This window comes from Thermobia domestica, chromosome 3 (assembly GCF_964235325.1).
Source record: "Thermobia domestica chromosome 3, izTheDome1.hap1.1, whole genome shotgun sequence".
NCBI classification, from domain to species: Eukaryota; Metazoa; Arthropoda; class Insecta; order Zygentoma; family Lepismatidae; genus Thermobia; species Thermobia domestica.
Window position 1 is genome coordinate 204156630 of NC_137456.1, and position 21943 is coordinate 204178572.

General features: G+C 33.0%; 1 protein-coding gene across 1 annotated transcript in view; it reads right to left on the reverse strand.

The window, feature by feature from the left end:
• Window positions 1-9338: 9338 nt before the first annotated feature.
• The window catches only part of Ras64B (ras-like protein 2), a 59723-nt gene continuing 47118 nt past the window's right edge, over window positions 9339-21943 (reverse strand). The window contains exon 4 of the mRNA XM_081752095.1: window positions 9339-16337. Within this exon, the coding sequence (XP_081608221.1) occupies window positions 16143-16337 (195 nt within the window). The 3' untranslated portion in view covers window positions 9339-16142. The remainder of the gene's footprint in view (window positions 16338-21943) is intronic.

The following is a 21943-nucleotide window of genomic DNA, read 5'->3' on the forward strand; positions in this document are numbered from 1 at the left end:
ATGGATATACATCCAGTGGACAGAAACTTACAATTCGTTGGCAACACTGACTAAATGGGTACGTTTGGGTGTAAACTGATTTTATGTTACCCTTGCCCGAGTCATGTCCTAGCAATGAGTCAAAAAGGAACATGATGGGCTCAGGCGCTTATGTGTGATGCATTGGAACATTCATTTTTACTTCTGTCGAATATGCCATATATAGGGTCTCAAACACCAACAAATTGGCCCCTTAATAGGGTCAGGTTACGGATTTGCCCGAGATTTGAAAACGGTTTCGTACTTCTCATGGTAAGAGCTTTTAGATGATATATAGGTTTTACCCAAGTACTTGGTCCCAGTATGGAATCATTCCGGATGAGTACGAACCATCTCCACCCAAAATGTCGAGGGAAAGTATATACAAGAGACAGGCACGTAGCCAACGGGTGGGTCCGGACCCCCCCCCCCCTTCAGACCAGAAATGAAAAAAATATTAAGGAAGGATGAAACAAAAAGAAAAAAGAAAAAGAAGAACCAGCATTAAAAATTAAAAGCCACAGCAAGCGTTTGGATACGCTTTCTTATGAAAAGCTATGTGTGGAGGAAATGGGGGAATTCAAGTTAAAAATATATATTATTGTAATGGAGAATACCGAATTCCATGTAGTTCCATGCTAATCCTATGGACTACAAATGACGATCGATAAACTGGTTTGAACAGATAGACTCTCAGGTAGAACTTAAGAAATGTTCCCAATTACCAATAATATGAGCATGGCAACACAGATTCCAATTACACTTGAAGAAGTTTTCAATTTCTCGGCAACACTAATCCATTTTATACGATGTGTTTACTGCCGAAAAAGATCTCGTTGCCATCTTTGACGGCTTTGAATGAAGATGAGAAAAAGAAGAAGAAAGAAGACAAGAAATGGGTTCGAATGATCTCGAAAGATGATATATTTTTCAAAACGTTTTACATATTCTTTTACTCGAGATTTCTTCATAGTTTATTAAAATACTTACTGACATATCCTCATTTTAGTGTCCTAATAAACCAATATGGGTATGTTGCCAGTAAAATAGTTTAGGTGGATCGAGCCCCTGGTGTGTAACCACAGTACTTCATGTCACGCCCCTCCCCCCTATTACGAAATACGGACTAAACGGACCAAAATATGTTGCCAGTAAAATAGCTTAGTATGATCGAGCCCGTGGTGTGATACCCACAGTATTTCGTCACGGACCCCCCCCCCCCTATTACGAAATCCTGGCTACGTGCCTGGAGAGATTGATGACAACATACTGAAGAAAATTTACGAAGAGAATTACAATCGTGGCTTTAACTCCTATAGTGAACTTATGAGGCATTTTAAGTGCATTCGAAGTAAATCAAATTGCAAGGTAATATTAGATTATATGACTCGCAAAATGCGAGACCGAGCTCACTTCTAGGGAAATAGGTATCACAATTAAAAACGATGGGCAAGAGCGTATGGATCTGCTGTTCGCTATTGGCATCTGCAAATGTGGACACTAGAAACATCTGAAGAAGTTGGCCTAGACAACTTCACAGCTTCGATTACTTTTATCAACACACTTAAGGCTGAATATGGCATATCTTCCATGAATATTATTACGTTGGTCACACGTAAGGACACAGATGATCCTAGTATTCGTCAGAGGGCATAAGGATTTGTAAACAAATATGTAATGTGGACAAAGAAAATGTTTGGAACAGTGATCAAGTCAATTTAATTATGAAAAGTCTTCATTATCAACACTAACTCGAGGGAAGAAAACTACAGCTGGTGTGTTGCAATCTACGCACAGATGTACAATTGATGTGGCTTTATCAATGAGTGGCAAATTAGCTAAGAAGCTCTGTTTTCAAGAGCTATAACGCACTTTTAGCCCAAATGTTTAAAGAAACTTGAAACAACATGTCTACGAAACATTCATGTGGAGGCAACCAAAAGTGGCAAAATGACGAAGGAACATATCGTCGCTGCGCCTCGAAAAACTGCTACGTGTTAAAACCACAACTTTTCAGAAGTAAAAAAACATTCCGAACTTTTAAAATTTTGCCAAATATACACGGAAACACTTGAAAATATAATAAAATTGGTTCTGCGTATATTATGCACTGGACATTGTTGTAGCTTGCTTCAACAATATTACATTACTATGTTTGTGTTTACGTTGCACCTTTTACGCCTTTGTAAGCACACAGAGGATTTGTATACATTAATCAAAACGTACGTGATCAGAACCTCAAACCTTTAATTTCAATCTATATTTTTTTCATTGTTGTGGCGAAACAATGGAATATTAACTTATCATATTATAAGGGTACGCTGCCTGACAGCTTTCAGGTTTATTTGCACAACTTATTTTAGAGAAAAATGTCACATAGCGGTTCTTCGAGACGCAGCGACGATATGAAAAGTTTTCAAACTACCGTCATTGTTGAATACGTAGGTGACAGTGCTGCGAGCCTATTGCTGTGTGATTCCTGGTCAGAATATCAAGATCATGCTGTTACATGAACGTTTCCCGAACAAGGATGTTACGTTCAAGATATTGCCACCGAAGACGACAAAATATTGTCAACATCTTGATGTGTACTTCTTTAGGCAGTATAAGCTCCGTGTGAGAAGGATCTTTGATTTTGTAAGACTACAATGTGAAAAACATAAAGTAAAGTTACACGATCGTTATTTCATCACATTTCACTCTGTCCTATACAATCAATTTCCTGTACCGAAGTACAAGCCTATGTTACGTGCTTGGCAAAAGGTAAGTTATGATCTTGACATACCAATACCATCGTTTGAAAATCGAATTATTGTGGAATTTAATATTGGACTGCTTGAATGCAGAAGTACTGCCGAATCAGAAAAAGTGGTTTTACTCAGATGTGCATTTTGTTCTGTTCCACTCTCCTTTAACTACTTGATAGAAATCCTACGCATGCGCTGCGAGGCCTGAATAGCGAGGCAACACTATCAGGTGAGTGGCAAAAGTTCGTTGCTCAGAGAGCGTGATTATTTTAAGGAGAGGAAAATATAGCAATAAGTCCAGACACTGCAAGATATGTGCTTTTGATCCTATTTTACCGATATTTTGTTTCTTCGCGTTACCAACTTTCTCCCTTAGACCTTGCATAGATGCATTGAAATGTCTATCGTGGTAAGACGCACAGTTTTGCATGCGATTGACTCATACCACTGTTTTTGGGATGAGTGATTTATATTCTAAGCACATTTTCGTGCGGTTCTGACACGGGAGGGTCCCACAAGTTGTTACTAAAATCTGATTTCCATATAGCACATCTGATAGAGCATCATGAGAAATGAAAGTGAGCAAAATTTAAGGTGCTATGGACCAGAAGGATAGGAGCTACGGGGTTTCAAAATTTAAATATCCAAAAAATTATATCATGGAATTATGTACATTTAAAGTAAATATCTTAAAAACCGTTAAGCAATCAAAACAAAAGTTGCACAATATAATGAGAACAATATGCCCTATCGAAAACCATAAACAGTGTTGCCAACTTAGCATAAAAACATTTCGTTTCAAATAGCACTATATACAAGTGTACACAGATTTAAAACGCACTATTATCACATAACATAACAACAGTGAAGTGTAGAGGTGCAGTGCTAGACACTGTTGGAGCTGCGTGTGCTTAAAATGTACTGTGGAAAATTCTGATATGTGACAACAGATGGTAATAAAGGAATCTGGGTTTCATGTTATGAATTTAGTTCAAATCCATAACACCGATAGTATAATATAGCAAATTGTCAGCAGTGTCTCAAATTATTGATGCATTTGAAAAACGAAATTGAGAGATGCCATTTTAACGTCCTGTGTCAGCTCCGAAGCTATATAGGACGGGACCTATAGTGTAAAGTAGGATCCGAACCACTATGGCAAAGGAAGACAACAATGAAATATAAGGTGAAAAGTACAACAAAAACATGTCCGAGTCGGGATTGGAACCCGCACCCATAATAGGTCGGTTGTCTAGCCTTCTAGACCACACGGCTATCCGGGCCGACTAAAAACGAAATGAGGTAGTAATAAAATAATTATATTTCCAATGTGAATATGGTAATATTTCAGTGTACTAACATAGAAAGGAAGTAAAAGAATATGTCACTTAACACGAACGATATAAACCAAGAAAGTACTCTTCCAAATATTGATAAGATAATCTGCAGAACCAGTTTACAGAATTAGAAAACACGTGTTTCTTTAATCGCGTGTATCATTTTGTTTTCACGAATTGTCTGCTTATTAACCGAGGTTACGGAAGTGTAATGCAGATCCGTCACTTTTTTCTAATGCAATCCTTTATTATCCTCTGTTGCCACATATCAGACTTCCCCATTGTACATTTTCAGCATACGTAGCTCTAACAGTGTACAACACTGCACCACTACATTTCACTGTTATGTTTAGTAATAATAGTGCGTTTTAAATCTGTACACACTTGTATATGGTGCTAATTGAAAAAAAAATGTTATGCTGAGTTGGCAACACTGCTTCACCTATGGCAACCCTGTTTATGGTTTTCGATAGGACATTTCGTTCTCATTATATTGTGCAACTTTTGTTTTGATTGCTTTAACGATTTTAAAGATATTTACTTTAAATGTACCTAATTCCATGATATAAGTTTTTGGATATTCAAATTTTGAAGCCCCGTAGCTCCTATCCTTCTGGTCCATTGCTCACTTTCATTTCTCATGATGCTCTATCAGATGTGCTATATGACAATCAGATTTTAGCGACAACATGTGGGACTCTTCAGTGTGAGCATTCGAGATCACGCATATCTCTTGTTAGATACAAAACTATTAAGTAGTAACTCCGAGTCCTATTTGTGCTTACCGCTTTGTTTTGATAAAGTTCTCGCATTGACAGGTGAGCGGCGCCACTATACAAGCGGCAAAATTAACTTTTGCAAGTTGCGCAACAAATTTATGCACTTCTCGAATTATGAATAAACAGAGAGCTAATATTATTATACGCTTTCCAAAGTTTCACTTTATACTATAACACGTTATCATGCATATAGACATTGATTTTATGTCATAAAAGATAAATTAAACGTCAATCCTATAATCACTTCCACACAATGTCCCAATATTTTGACTGCGCATATTAACATTTGAACCTTTTTATTAAACACACTAGACTGGATATAACTTTGCAAAATATTTCACTTGAAAGTAGAAGGTAAAATAAATGATCTGATATGAATTCCTTTTTCTTTTTTTTTTTTTCTTCTACAGGGTATCCAATATACAATGCAACCCGGAGTTTGGGATAGTAGAACTTTTGAACCCGAAGCGATACACAAATAATGGTTATACCAAAATGAAGCTTTGTTCATGCATATAATTTTAAACAAGGAAGCAACGATTGAAGTACACTAGGAGTTACACAGTGTTGCCAGATGTACCGGAAGGTGTAAATCAATTTTTTTTTGCAAAACTGACTCATAGCTCACGAATGGATGTTCTATCGTTAATTTTCAGTTTGTTTAGTTGGAGTAACTTGGAAACTATGGAGCAGAAAAAAGATTTTTTTAATTTCTACCGATGAGTCCTCTGTAGAGATGCAAGGGCTCGGAAAAAAACCGGCTTTTTTGGAAAAAAACTCGGTTTTTTCTGCTTCGCTTTTTTGCTTGGGAAATTTTGGGCTTTTTTCAAAATTCTGCTTTAAATTGATAAAACAGACTTTGTTTCGTTTCTCTATAACACAAAAAGTCATTTAATTAGTGGTTGATGCTGATAATAATATAAAACCTCGAAAATAAACCATGAATTTCGAAAATATATTTCAAACAATTTTACTTCAACATATTTACATTATGAATTCCAAAAATTAACCAATGTATATAATAAGAAGTTTTTAACTTTTAACTTCCTATATACAAAAGTAAGCAGAGTTGGCAAGAACCATGGTTGTTTTTGAAAATGCCAAAAACCCGTTTTTGGGGGGATGTTTAAACAAGGCTTTTTTGGTTTAAAGCAGGCTTTTTTTTTAAACCAGGTTTTTTGATTTAGATATTTTGCTTTATGTGTTTATATTACATATTCACAGAAATAAGTTTGTTTCGCCTTGGTGTTGTTATGCAACAGCGGGGTTATGCTGGAAGAAGTCCCATAAGCTTAAAGAAGTCCGGTCAGTAAATGTCTTAAATTGAGAAGCTCCCGCCCTAGCCATCGGGAAAATCCCGTCATTACTTGAAATGTAAAACAATAACGGGAAAATCCTGTTATTGCTTTGCATGTAAAATTTAAAGGTCAACGTATCATAATCAGTACACTAAAACTGAGGTATTAAATTACAAATTTAGTACGTAGATATCATTGAAAGTCCAATCCAAGCTAATGTTGGAAGCTACGTAGGCAATGGATAAATTTTGCCAATTTCTATCAATATATTTAAGCAATCTTGGCTTCTTTATAAAACAACAGGCATTTAGGCATGCAGAAATATACAATTTGGTTTCGTTTCGTATGTTTAGGCTTAACATTCTTACGTAATACCGAGGTTATCAAGGAGAAGACTTTCGCTTAAAGTGACATCCGAACCGCTACTTGGTTTACGCATGAAAGAAGGATTGTGGTTCGACCGAGAATTGAACATAGGACACCTTGATTAAAAGGTGAAAGGGAAATAAAACTAATGCAGGTGGTTTGATATGTGGAAACGTTTCTATCAAGTTCACACGATTCGCATTTTTCGTTCTTTTTATTTTTTTGGTTTAAACCAGTTATTAAAAAAAGTTGGTGTAAACCAGCCAACCCTAAAAGTTAACATTCTTTCCAAAGAATACATAAATAACTAGCAAAATTGTATGTAGTATTTTTACTTCAAAATATTCCATACCCTCTTTTTGAAACAAAATAAAATTAAAATAAAACATAAGAGAAATATTAGGCTGCACATCTAGACCGTTTGGTTTTGTATATTCTTGAAATTCTATAGTTAAGTTTTATATAACCACCATCATGGTTTACCCAATCCTCAAGTTTTCTTAATTTTTAACAAGGGGGATTCAACATATCATTAATGAACCCCCCACCCCAAAAAGGACTACGGAATATATTTATGTTAAGCTAAATACAACTGCACAACAAACATGACTGAGTGGTTAGCTTTTGCGCTTCTATCGGGAAGTCCGGGATTCAACCCAGCATTCGACCATTCTGACAAAGCTTTTCTTCATTCCATTTGTGAATGTAGAAATAGTGCGTGTACTGTGAGTTGGCCGACTTCCTTTCTTATTGTTTTTAAATCGTTATTATTACTAATTACCAGTAGTGACGGTTTTGCGAAGGTTAGGGGGGCGGTCTTTTGGACTGAAGCCTGTTCCCCAAAGTTACGGAATGTCTGCAACAAACGAAATATTTATTAGTTATGCCTTTACTCATAAACTTTAAGCTCCCGTCAAATAAAAATTACGAATGTTTAGAAAAACTAAAAATTAGTAAGAAAAACCCCTCCCAAAATACTTTTCTAAATCCGCCACTGATTCTCAGTGTAAAATGATCCGGAAGATTATTGCTAAACATATAAATGAAACGAAATATTAGTTATGCCTGTACTCATAAACTTCAAGCACCTCCCAAATAAAATTAGGACTTTTTAGAAAACGAAACAATCAGAGAAACCCCTCTTAAAGTACTTTTCTAAATCCGCTACTGATTATTTGTATAAATTGGTATTCAAGGTTGTGTATGGAAAATTATTGCTAAATCACTGCATAGCTACATTATAACAGAAATGTGGATGTACGGTTTGACGGATATATTGAAAAATGTACGCTTTGACGAATATATAGAAAAACGTAAGTTTAACTTTTGCGCTAGAAGCTAGAGTACTAAGTTCTTAGAAATGAAACACGGATGACAAATTGAAACGATCTAGAGAAGAAAACAAATGTCGAAAGCTCAAAAGTTAAAATAAAGTTAAATAGAATCTAAAATTGCCCTCAAATACTACATTCTTCATGTTAGCTTTAATTCGTAAAACATGTGCTCCATCCATCTTGATGGTGAATTTTAGAGCGAAATATGGCATTTAGGTCATGGAATTCTTATCTAACTATAGAATATACTATAAGAAAGCTATTTAGATAGAAAAATCATGAAAATGAAAAAAGCCAAAATTTCCAAAATTCTCGTTTTTTTCCAAAAAAGCCGGCTTTTTATGTGAAAAAAACCATCGATTCAAAAAAGCCGGCTTTTTTGCATCTCTAGTCCTCTGTAAGTGGGAACTAGGGAAATCATAGTTCGTAAAAGTTAACACTCTGAATTGGCAATCCTGCTGATGTTTCAGTGCATCAAAAGCTGTGTTAAGGATCTGTCTACATTATGCAATTCCTGAAAACAATGAAAAATTAACTTTGAAATTATCATGATAAAACTTATACTTACATGCACCCAGCAACACTCCTACTATCAGAAATGAGTTACCAGCTCTACAGCAGATGCTGGAATTGCCCCCTGTTTGATTCAAACACTGATTCACATGTTTCACCAGGTTGACAGCAACTTTACGAAGAGTAGAAGTGTTAATGTTCTCAATGGCACTGCGAATATTCGTTTCCAAGTCTTGAATAGTTCGAGAATTATTCTTGTGTATCTCTTGCTTTAAGTAGCCCCATAGAAATGAATAGTAGTGTTGCCCGGTCCATGAAAGTAAGTTTTATCATGATAATTTCAACATTTCTTTTTCGTTGTTTTCAGGAATTACATAATGAGGCAGATCCTTAACACATCTTTTGATGCACTGAAACATCAGCAGGGTTGCCAATTCAGTGTGTTAATTTATGAAAACTATGATTTTCCTAGTTCCCCCTTACAGAAGTCTCATCGGAAGCTCCATTAGTTATCGCTGGGAATGAGCTATCTTTTTTCTGCTCCATAATTTCCAAGCTATTCCAACTAAACGAACTGAAAATTAACGATAGCACATCCATTCGTATGAGTTATGAATCAATTTACATGTTTTGCAAAAAAATTGATTCACACCTTCGGTTACATCTGGCAACACACTTATTTTGATGGTTACAATTAATTTCATTTATATAAAGCTATTGTATTGAAAAAGCTTCTTGAAAGAAATTCCTCCTTAACTTGCAAAATTGTTTACTTCCTAATATGGAAATGTTAATAGACGCTCTACTTCAGAAAATTATATTCTGTAAAACGCTCGCATTTCAAATCTCAAATCTACACATTTTTGGAGCTTCGTAACTGAATAACTTCGAGAAGTAGCTTTCATGTGTTTCACAAAGGTGTTTTAGTTGGTAACAAAATCAAACCTTTTAAATTTTGTTACAATTAATTTTATTTGTGTTAAAGTTCCAAACGAGATTATTATTTTACAAAATATAGTTGCACAAATGTTTTTTTTTTTCTTTCTTTCTTTCTTTCTTCAAGCGTAACCAACTTTCAAGGGACTAATAACAGAATGTGGGGAAACGTAACAATGGAAGACAAGATTACAAAGGATATAGAAAAGAGTTTACATAAAAACTTCCATTCATGCAAATACGTTTTTGTCTGGGAAAATGACAACAAATTTTGTTTTATGATTTGAACATCATTCTACTTTTCTTTTTACTGCGAAACATATTACACAGAGTAATACAGGTTTCCCTTTTACGAAAGTAACTGGAATGAATTTATAACCGTGTTATAGCTTCATATGTAAAAGGTATTAGTAGAATAAATTCTCATCAGAACTACTTTAAACACTAATAACGTTTAGTAGGGTCTAAGAGCAATACATATTAAAAAAAGAAAATACATGGAACAGAGAATTCATCCAATTCTTCTATTTCGAAAACTTCTTTTTGTCCATAAAGTATTAACGTGGGTGAGCCATCACAATAGCTTATTTCTTACTCAAAACAAAATAATTTGAAAACCATGACTCGTTTATATAAGCATTATAATTTAATTTTATATTATTAATTCCGTACAACAAAATATCCAAAGAGAACACACCGATAATATAGAATTGGTGAATTCCTGCAAATAGGCACTTTAGGTCAAAAAGCATTCACATTATTAACTATTCATAAACTTGCATTGTTAGTCACAACAGACAATAACAATTGGTGTTATTCGTTTCTTTTGGCAGTAGTTTCATTTACTAATTACAAAAATAAAATTTTATAGGAAGCGTTTTTTGTTGATCCTGAATGGTCACAATCGAAAGCTTAAAACTTTCTCACAATATTAAATGCATTAATACTTATCTCTGGATTTATCGCATTTTGAAAGTCACTTGGTGTTTACTACTGGTAATCACGCCTCCCCCTTCCCCTCAAAATAATAATGAAATAAACGTTAACACTTTTGCTATATGGATATTCCCTAATTGAAACGCATTTTCACAAAACTTCATAAAGTAATTACTGTTGGAACGAAGTTCCAAAGGAGTAAAACCGACCAACTGGTGATTAAGTTGGAAGATAAGTAGATCTCGTTCTCATTAACCAGTACGCCAATTCTTACACTTAAGTAACTTTCCAGTTACCCTTATGTCGTCAAACTTTAAAGGAAAATAAAATATAAGACGCATATTTTATTTCCCCGTGCATTTCATATACCAACAAAAGACAATGCAGTAACGAATAGTAAGTTTCAAAAAACTGCACTTAAACTGGCCTACTTTTTCGGAAGTTTTAGTCATAAAAACATCGAAAAGAGAGATATACACTTTTGATAAGAATTGTACATATTAATTTTAGATATACATTCTGCTATCTGTATATTGCGCTGACGATAAATGACAGAAGATCCACAAATCTAAGTTGTAATTTTATAGGTATTAAGTTCGGTGAAAATGTTTCAATTACATCGTTTCTGGCACTTTAAAAGTATTAACTACATTAAAATTATATCACTTTACATTACCTAAAACAACAAATTTAAGAGATGACCTTTAAGAACTTGAGATTTCCTTTTGATAATACAGTAACGAAAGAAAAAAAATACAAAATAGTAACTGTTAAGTGAACACCTTTCATTTTTTTAAAAAAGTAAAAACAACATAGTACATAACATACTGGTGTTTGAAGTTGTCAAAGAACACGTTAAGATCACTATTCCGCATAATTTTGTGCGCAAAAATACTAATGTCAGTTCATATTAACGACTATTACCGGAAATCCTGCAGATTGCATCTTCACCATAGATAAAGAAATTAAATTAATTTGACACTTAGAAACTCTGGAAAACTCAAAGCATCTTTTCCATTACTGTTGTTCTATAAGTTTAATTATCATTGAAACTTCTGTCAACAAGTTCTTCGAATACAACATAAATATGAACGATTGAACAGCTGAAATATACTTTAAAAATTATAAACAATGAGAGAAATCTAATACGTTTATCTATTGTAATATTTGGTCCTTAATATACTTCGTCAATACTTTCACTACCAAAGCAGCATCTCTGATGTTTGAGAGTTTGCGATGGAGCGTATGACGTAAGTACCTGTAACTATTTCTCTCATAGGGTTTATCATTATTAACGAAAAGTTGTTCAGAATTTGAAACTGAGTATTGAAGATCAACTAAATATATGCAGTAATTATATCCATATTCTCATACTGATTCAGCATTGATTATAAAAATAATTCCATGCTTAAAGCTAAGAACTAATCTACCGTCGAATCAAATCGAAAAGTATGAAACTGAAACGTAGCTCACAGGTAAACATTGTGCCAAAATAATTTAACTGCAATATTAAGCCGATTTTCCTTTCAAATTAAAGTACAATCCTCATTCTCAATCAGTTACTTCTATATACGAACTAATGAGTGCTAAGGTAATTCATTTTCACGCGGATTACAACTAAAAACAAAATTTCTTATGATTACTTTGGAATCTAAGCGGAAACCTAAATAAAGAATAACCGATTTGTAGACAATAGACAGAAAATATTATACGTACGTTTAAAGAAATTCACAAGTGTATACTCTGATGACAACTTTGTACAAATGATAAGCTTCTAAAATCTATATACATATTACCTTGTTAACAGTTCATTTAAAGTATTATTATCTAACGTTGAAACATCATACCTTAATTTATGAGAGTTGTCAAATAAACTCACGACAACACTAACCACATATTAATCGCCACATATTATGTAATACATTAGTAACAAAAATAACGCTGAATTGAACATAATTATTCATATACATTACGTAACAAAACTCGTGAAATATCGAAAATATTATTTACACAAGCCCAGATAAACTTATGGACAAATATCATTCATGTTACATGTCGCGTAGTTTTTTTTTTTTTTTTTTTTCGTCTTCTCATTTAAAGAATTATCCCTATTAATAGTTATCAAAAATATATTCATTGAACTACATATAGATTGTTAAAGTTTGCATCTTAACGCACTAATGTACATTAAATATCAAAACAAATGTTACTTCTTAGTACGTTCTCACGTAATATGTGTTTTGATATTTAATACATACAAATTGTTTGATTCGCCTTAACGATATCAATTACAAAAAGGCTTATCTGATTAAAATCACATGGCAAAATAATCCACCCTTTTCGTCACATTGTACTTATCCCTAGTAATTTTCTTTTTTACTATTAGCACCACAGGACGAAAAGTGTACTGATGTGGACATCAGAAATCTAGAACTTATCTTTAAATAAGAAAAAGAATTATTATATATCATGCTCAAATATTTCACCCAAAGAATGTATACAATGTTTATAGGCAGATAGGACGAACTTTTTCAAAACTTTGCATACTCTAGCACATTAGAAAAAACTAAGCGTTACATTGGTACTACATCATAAATAAAGAAGGTTAAGTGTTTTATTCTTATTATTTTGAGTTTGCATTTTTTTTAAAATGTCAATTCTTTCATATTTATTACGCTTCAACTTTATACCCTCCTTCATTCTATATATTTCTATTTATTTATTAAATATTTATTATTAGTTATGCTTATCAGCTTTACTGTTATAAACGATAATGTTTAATTCTCTGGCACACGCAATAAACCTTTACAAGAGTTAATTGTGTAGATAATGACAATTCTTAGAATTTAACAAAAAAAGACTTCTGTTAGATCAACAAGAATCGCAACACGTACCTTGATACCTTTGTATTTTAAAATATCTGTTTAAATAATTCGGTCTCTTGATATTATAGAGTTACTAAAGAAAAAAATTATTGAAAACTTCCCGTATTTACAAATGCTCTTATCACCAATGTTTAATACAGTTCAGTTTAGTTTACTTACGATTATATATATGTATCTTCTCGTTCGATATAATTCATATATTCGTATTCACAACAACCGTACGTATTCGTATGATATTTTATAACATAATAGCTTTGATAGACTGTTACAATACTGATTTAGAATACCAGTAATTAAAAAGAAAAAAAAGACTTCTCTTTAATTCTCGACAAGAGAAACTGAACTCATGATATGATATAAAAACACATGAAACATGTAAAAGAGTCCTTTATGGCGAACAAAGTCAAAGTATTTTATGACAAGAAAAGTAAAATACGTACAAACAGAGATGTATACATAATAATCGGAAGAACATCACAATAAATTCATCTAGCATTACAATATATCTCAGCTACAAACATTCTGTACATTAAAAAATTGTTCTAGTTGTTCGTTATTATGTTATGGTCATTTTTATCCTATTGTTGAAGGCCATGCCTGAGGGAAGTTAAAAGCATTTCCATACCACAACATGGCAAATACAACACCGAATCATGTTCACATCACTACTACGTGCGTGAGATAAACAACGAACAAGAAGGAAGACAGTACTTTAACATTAAATATCTCTGACAAAAAAATATTAACTTCAATTACTGATGAAATATGATCTTTCATTCCGATTATATAACATATTATTAACGGGGTATACAAGTATAAATGTTTTCTTTTTTTTCACTAGTATGTTAAAAAAAATACATAGTATTTTGATACACTAAATCTCTTCATACTCATAAAATTAGTTATATAAAAATAATCCGCTTCCAAGAGGAACCTAAAGAATAGCAACACATTTCTTAAGAGAAACATCAGTATTAGTATCATATTAACACTTTGGCATACAGCACTAGAAATAAAATAATACCGTACTCAAAACAAATTCAGAACATCTGCATTTAAAATATTACTGTATTACAAATATGACAATTTGTTGCATGAAAGAATAAAGTAAGTTACATTATGTACATAACATTTTCACATTCTAATGTCAATGATAGAATCAGTAAGAGTTGTTAATTCATTAAAAAAAAAAAAAAAATGTGCTGAATTTTAATGCAAGATAATTTGCATTATCTGTATTCCCACTTAAGTGTATTTGTATTCCTACTTAAGTGATTTGAAAATATCTAAATACACAGACAATGGAATTTTTATCTCAAGAAGTTGCAGTAGATCAGGTTTTCATTTTTAAAATTTTCAAAACAACCCATAATTTAGATACCATAACAATTTAATACTTTTAGTAATACTTTGGAACAAAACAGATCAAATGTTCCTTAAATATATTTTATTGTTGAGTAGAATATGACATTACGGATTGGTTAGCTTACGCTGTTTTATTATTTTCCGTCTTTTACAAAAATAAATAAAAAAATCTCTTCTTGGTTTATTATGCATTAGCGTTCAATTTCTTGAAGACGAATATATGAAGAGGTAAATTTTTTATTTACAGTTTCTCGGTTATGCCCTTCAGACTTAAGAAAAGAAAAAAAAAAACTAAAAAAAAAAAAAAAAAAACAGTAAGTGAAGAAAATAATTTGCGAAGTGACAGAGTAGGAGAAAACGGAAGAATCCGAAGAAAACCATATAATACTCTTCACTACAAAAATTAGTTTCAATACCTACTAGTGTTAAAGATACATATGACCATAATACATACTTTATTGTGTTCAACGAACAAACTCGAGTGTATGCACATACAGACATAAAGGAATTACACTACGGAACACAAAAAAAAAAAAAAAAAAAAACATAAAACACGCTTATTTAGGTTTTCTTAAGATTCCACACAAGAAGTATCAATAAAGCAAACTGATAAATTTTTCAATAATTCTCAAACCAAGGAAAGAAGGAAGAAAGGCGTCAACAACCTATTATCATCATTAAGAATACTAAGTACTTCATACACAATATATTTCATTACTTCAAGAGTGAACAGGGCAAATGTTACTGTTTTAATACCTACATACATCTGAAGTAAACTGAATAAATAAAAGTATGAAATCATATGAAATTTTATCATTTAAATTATATTTGATGTAGCTTACACGTACACGCCATTATTCAAGTTTGAAGTGTCAAAGTTCACGTGATGATCTACAGGTTCATACAGGCTGTGAGGTACAGTTAAGGAAAAGGCAGAAGAGACGCTTAGACACAAAAATATACTGTAGAAGAAGAGACTCTTAAACACAAAAATATACTGTAATATTATGTACAATCAAAACTGAAAATTCACCTCGATAAAAGAATTGCTAGAATTCTTTTGACTCATTAATTATATAACATTCTTTATGCTTTTCTTTCGATATGACACACTATAAAATATTTTTAAAAATCGAATTATGTAACAATCTCACAAAAAACATGATGAAAAGCGTTATTTTACGAAAGCATGGAACTTCTTTCCAGGATTCTAATTTCAGTTACAGATTTTAACAGAATCACACTTAAAGAAAATATGCTTAAATTTATTGCAATATATTATGATTCCTCTAATATTCTGACTATATATAACATGTATTTAACATAAAGAGATAATTCAGTGTTTCCATGCCAATATTATTTTTACTTTAAAGATGTATTCCTGGAATTTAGTGAACATTAAATATTATAATCTTTAACTTACTGTTTTACAGCGACATGCTAACTGTACTATATTAAGTAGTGTTGTAGTTCATAACATAGCCACGGTATCAAATACTCCATCTCCTAAACACAGTTAAATTCAAGTTTAACATTTCTTTATGTGATGCGGTAGCACAACCGAAATTAAAAAAAAAAAAAAAAAATCTTCGTACAGATTTCTTATCGATACATTATACACAAATATATTACAATATAGAACATTTCCGTTTATTTTTCTTATTTGGTGTTCTCAGTGGTGGTCGTTCGGAGGCCTGAAATTTTCTAACAATCCTAACTAATTCATGGAAGGCTTGGTCAACATTCATTCGCAATTTTGCACTGCATTCAATGTACGGAATTTTTAACTGCCGTGAAAGGTTTTGTGCTTCCACAGTTGAAACCTAGAATTTTATAGGAAAAATATAATAATGAGCACATATACAGTTATAAAATTCAGATTACAAAGAAAAAAATATAACTCTGCTAATGATCTAACATCCTGACTATCAAACATAAGGGAACCATACACCGAGAGAAAATTTTGTATATGTGGTATTATTGTTAGTATGCTTCACTCTAGCACCATAATTTTATGCTTCTCGTATAATATTAAACTACAGAGAGTAGTACACGTAACTGAGCACTAAGTGTGCTCTATTGCTCAATGACCTTGCCAAAAGTTCGTCCTGCGAAAGATTAAGAGCCCAGATAACCAAAAACACGTGGCTATGAGCAAACTTCTTTCCACAATCCTCTTACTACTGGTTCCTTCATGGCTTACGTCGTGCGATTCCTGCTAAGTCCGTTAAAAATAGTTCACATAAAATATGAGTGTGTTAGTGTAATAGGCTCTTTCGAAATGTGTAATGTATCTGTGACAGTAAAGTTATCGTTATCTGATGAAACACATCTACTTTTGTATAGAAATACTTAAATGAACTTAAAAATACTTTTATCTATGGCACATGTGCACAAAAATCACGTAAGAATCATGAGTTGTCAATTTCTTTCACTACTTCACAAGTTAGATTTGGATCATGTTTGACGAAGGTAGAAAACATATGATGATTCGAAATGCAGCTAATATGACTGAAATGCCGTATCATGTAAATATCCCCGCTGCAGTTTGCAATTACTTGCAAAGAGCACTATGATTCATTCTTTGATTCTCCAATGTCTTATCTATGATACAAACACCCCCCTTAATGGGTAAAAGTAACAACCAACAAGCTGCCAGGAACACAAAAATTCATCCTTCTTTATCACCATTACCTCCCAAGTTACGGTTATTATGTTAACTCTGCAACTTTGGACGCAACTTCTCGTGTGTTTTATCATTTGCAAGTGAGAAAAGGGAAGGAACAAGTTTTTACTTCATTGCTTAAGTACGGGGGAATTTACTTCTTCAAGGCAATTTACTATAAGTGTTCTAAGATATTAAAGTACGTATTAACAGAGGGAAAGTTACACATACTTGCGGAAATACTGGTTGAGTAATATTCCAAAATCTGTATCTAATGTGTATTTTTTTGTATGAAAAACTGGAATAAGGTGGTAATGTAAAAGGAAAATTGGGATATTACATCGACAGAGAAAAGCAAGGAAGGAGTATGGAGTAATTTAGCTTTACGTAACTATCGTATATTAAGTTGTTAACTTTGATAGAATATACAATAAATTCAATGTTTGGGTGGTATTAATAGAGTATTCAATAAACCTAAGACGGGAAAGCCTTTAATAGTTGAGAGAAAATTGATTTTAAATGTATTCAATACATTTTCACAGAAGCACAGAAAATTGCCAATCACTGATATTGTTAAACTAATATTTGAGTTTATTATGTTCTTGCTACAAGCGTGTATAGTATTCGAAAAGAGAAATCGTTTAGTAGCAAGGTTTCTACTCCCGGTATAAAAGACCGCGATCCAGAAGTGTATTGGATGAAAAGTGCTATCAGCAATCCGTTGTAAAGCGATTAGGAATCTTCGCAAAAACGGGTTCAGAAAATAAGGTAGTAAAACTTCTTATTTGGACGAGACATAGGTGAATGAGGGATGTGTGATATCAAAAGCATGGAGGACAGCACAGTTAAAATGAAAGAAAGTATCTTCTTTCAAGTTTAACTACTGGGTTAAAAAAAATTCAACAGAAAGGGGAGGGGGACAATTTCTATTTTGGTAGCGAATGTACATAATATTTTATTATACCAAAATTGCTAACAAATAGTGTGCTTGTTATGAACAATGCCTCTTACACCATGTAAGCCTGAAACCTGTCCCTAATAATCCGGGAGGAAAGCTGGTATGTTATCTTGACTTTAGACCAGAAGCATCATAATTGATAAAGGATCTTTAATGCCTGAGGTCTTTAAAAGCTACATTGAATGAAATTACAGAAGCCACCGACGGATCGCTGTTCACTAGACGTATGACACAAAAGTTTGATAATGTAGTCTGCAGCAATGCAAATAAAATCACCTAGTTTGAACTTAAAAAGAAAATTCAGTTCACCAATAGGTTTAGAGTTGGACTCAAGTTAAAAACCAATGTTCTACAACACTCATTTAAATGCTTGCACAGATAAATTCAAGTTTGGTGTGAGGAAATCGGGAACGAAGGGTGTAGTCATTGCCCTCTCAAAACTGTCACGATTGGTTATGATTCTCCAAAGACAAATATTTTTTCAGAGTTGCCAGGGATATGAGGAATGTCATGTTTGTGTGGAAATCAAAAGAAATGTTATCTTCTGACTATTTTCGAGGGTGTGTGTGTGTGTGTGTGTGTGTGTGTGTAAATCAAGCTTCAATGACACCTAACACATGGCTACCCTGTAGTTAGTGAACAGAGGCATTCCGTCTTAGTATGAGTCATTTAAAATAAAGAATGAAAAAAAGAATCGTTCGAGAACTTATAAATGAATATACTGTATTTGTGAACAAATATGTCATTCTTTTTCGCTTAATTTAATTACAAGATCTTGGAGAGAATCTAAAGAAATTGTTTAAATAATAATTAAGAATTATTTGACAATAGTTCTTTTTTCAGTCACGATACGTACATCTCTAGCCAGAAAATAAACTTGTAAATCAATTTACCCTGCATCACCACTAGTGCACATCTTGCGATTACCATTCATTATCGATTCATTACCATTAACGAATTATTATTATTATTATTATTATTATTATTGTGTAATTTGATATGTAAAAAGTTAAGCAGAACTCACAATTGTTGGACATGCCATAACGTCAAAATGAAATTGCAAACAAATAGTATGCTTGTTATGAACAATGCCCCTTACACAGTGTAAGATTGGAACCAGTCCCTAATAATCCTGGTGGAAAGCTGATTTATTATCTTGACTTTACACCAGAATCATCTCGAATGTTTTTGTTTTTAGCATCTTGCACTTACGCTTTTAATCTCAAGTCCAAATACTTGCTTATATTTTATGTCATAAAAAGGAGGAGAAAGCGGCTCCAGCTTTTTAAGTGCTGGTCTTAGCATTTATCTGATACGAAAGGGAAAAAAAGGAAGAGTTTGAGTGTTTGGCAACCTATGTACACTCATGTATAAAAATGACCGTCGCATATCTATAACTGTCTTCTCGTAATAATATAATTTGATAATGATTTTGCAGGATACTTTTAATACTGATACGATGTGTATAATCGGGAAATGGGTATTTGTGGTAAATTTCATAGGAAAATAATTATAAATACGAAAATTAGAATGAATAAAGCAAAATGTTGCTAAATGGACAAGAAAGTTTTATTTTCGTTTTATTGTTCTTATTTACTGCTCTTTTGACATGAAATTTGTCACATACATGTCTTTGCCGATTATACACATACCAACATTATAAGAAATGCCGGGCGAATTAGTTATCAAATTATATTCCTACAGCATATTTATGGATATGCGACAATAATTTTGGACATGAGCGTACAAGCGAGGTCCAATTAAACAAACAAGTTTCCGTTGTTCTGTATCATAGGGTATTTTGTATAGAAACATGTCAATAAATGACTAACAATTATCCTTCTTGCTAGGAATGGACAATACACCCATCTAGCACCGCATCCGTTTTCCTCAAGGCGCTTCCATTTCACCTAGTCGTGGGTTCGTCTTAGTGGATAGCATTTGTTCAATCTTAGTGCACTGTTCGAAATGTTCACTTATTTCCACCAAGTCAGTTTCTTTCGCTAATTTTTTCTTCTTAAGAAGAACAATATTTCTTAAAATTCCTGTTTGTTTTGTGAATTAATTCTGAATAGGATAAAAGGATAAATCATCGTATTACATTCTGTTTAACGGTAATTCCAGCCAGTCAAATTATGTCTTCAGTTCGCAGAAAGGGGCAAACTATTCACAGTGAAGTTAAGAAGTTGTAAGAAAAGTTATCAATAAATGTGATGAAGAAGCAAGGAAAGGACAAATAAAATATTTATCGCATCAACCTAATTTGCAGTAGGTCTGATTATACTAGAATATTAGTGAGGAGTGTGTCTAAAGTCAGAAAGAAGACGTGAAGCTGGCGAATCTTCAGTAACTACTCCAGATAAGAAACGACCATGTTCTGAAGAATACTGTGAAGAATCTTGTGATGCATTTGATAAACGTATGATACAAGATACATATCAAAACTTTTACTTAAACCAGAGGAAGGTACCAAAAGTACCAAAACTGCTAGTGGCCATTACAGAAGAAAAAAATCCCCCAAACATTATGATGTTTGCTTCGTGATATGGAATTTAGGTAAAGGAGTGTGGAAGTACAAGGAAGATACTTATTTAACATCCGAACATTGTGATGTGGCACGAAAGATATCTCAAGTCAATCAGAATGTTATAGGTCGCATACAAAGAACACTGTGTACATTGACGAATCGTGGGTAGACAATAATTTGACATTTAATAAATGTTCACTAAGTGAAGTGTTGATCCAAGGAGTGTTGATCAACACCAGTTTCTCTAACCGCTTCATATTTCTTAATCCTAGATCGCAAAGTGGTTTCATTGATGGGACAACTTTAATATTTAGAACAGGAAAAGCGTCTGGAGACTATAATGAACAAACGTACGGAAATTTTTAAGAAATGGCTGAATGACAAACTCGTGCCTAACCTACCAAAAGAAGATGTCATTGTCATGGGGCAACGCTCCCTATCACAGCGTTCAAGCAAATGAAGCTCCTTCGAAGTACACTGTGAAACAAGTAATGATGGAGTGGCTTCAACTGGATGAACTGTTATTCTTTACGACACGAAAAAGTTTGAATTATTTCAGTTGATGGAAAAGCACGAACAGCCTGAAAATATATCTAAAGTAGACGAGATGTTGAAAGCGTATGGCCACACAGTACTTCGTTTGCTGCCTTATATGTGTGAACTAAATGCTGTAGAAAAAGCTTTTGCTAAAATAAAACGATAATTCGAGCAGGTAATTGCAAGTGATTTTCCATTACAAAGACTGGAAAAAGTAACAAAGGACGTATTCCAGAGGGTGACGGCTGCGGACTGCGAAACATTCATCAAGTACATTATAAACGTTGAAAATTATTAGTGGGAACGAGATGCTTCAATGGAAGACACAGAATTCCAACTCTCTTTCTTAAAATAATAATAATAATAATAATAACAATAATAAAAAATCCAGGACGTTTCCAGGACAAATCATCTATTTTCCAGAACTTCGACACAGGAAGGTATAAAAGATTACAACTCTAGGTTCAAAACTCAGAACAGTGAAATGAAAAGTACAGTAGCTTATGTAGTGAATATTAATGTAAGGACAGTATTAATACACAACAATTAAATACACAAAGCGGAGCGTAATGTGCCTCACAACTCCCATTATACGGTAGCCATCCGATCCACCCACATCCAGCACATGTATTAGCATTCTTTCTACATGACATTTTAATTGTGCACCGAATACATTTACAAACAACTAAAATCGATTTTTCGTACATAGCATCTTCATTGCGTGACAGTGTGATAAATATAA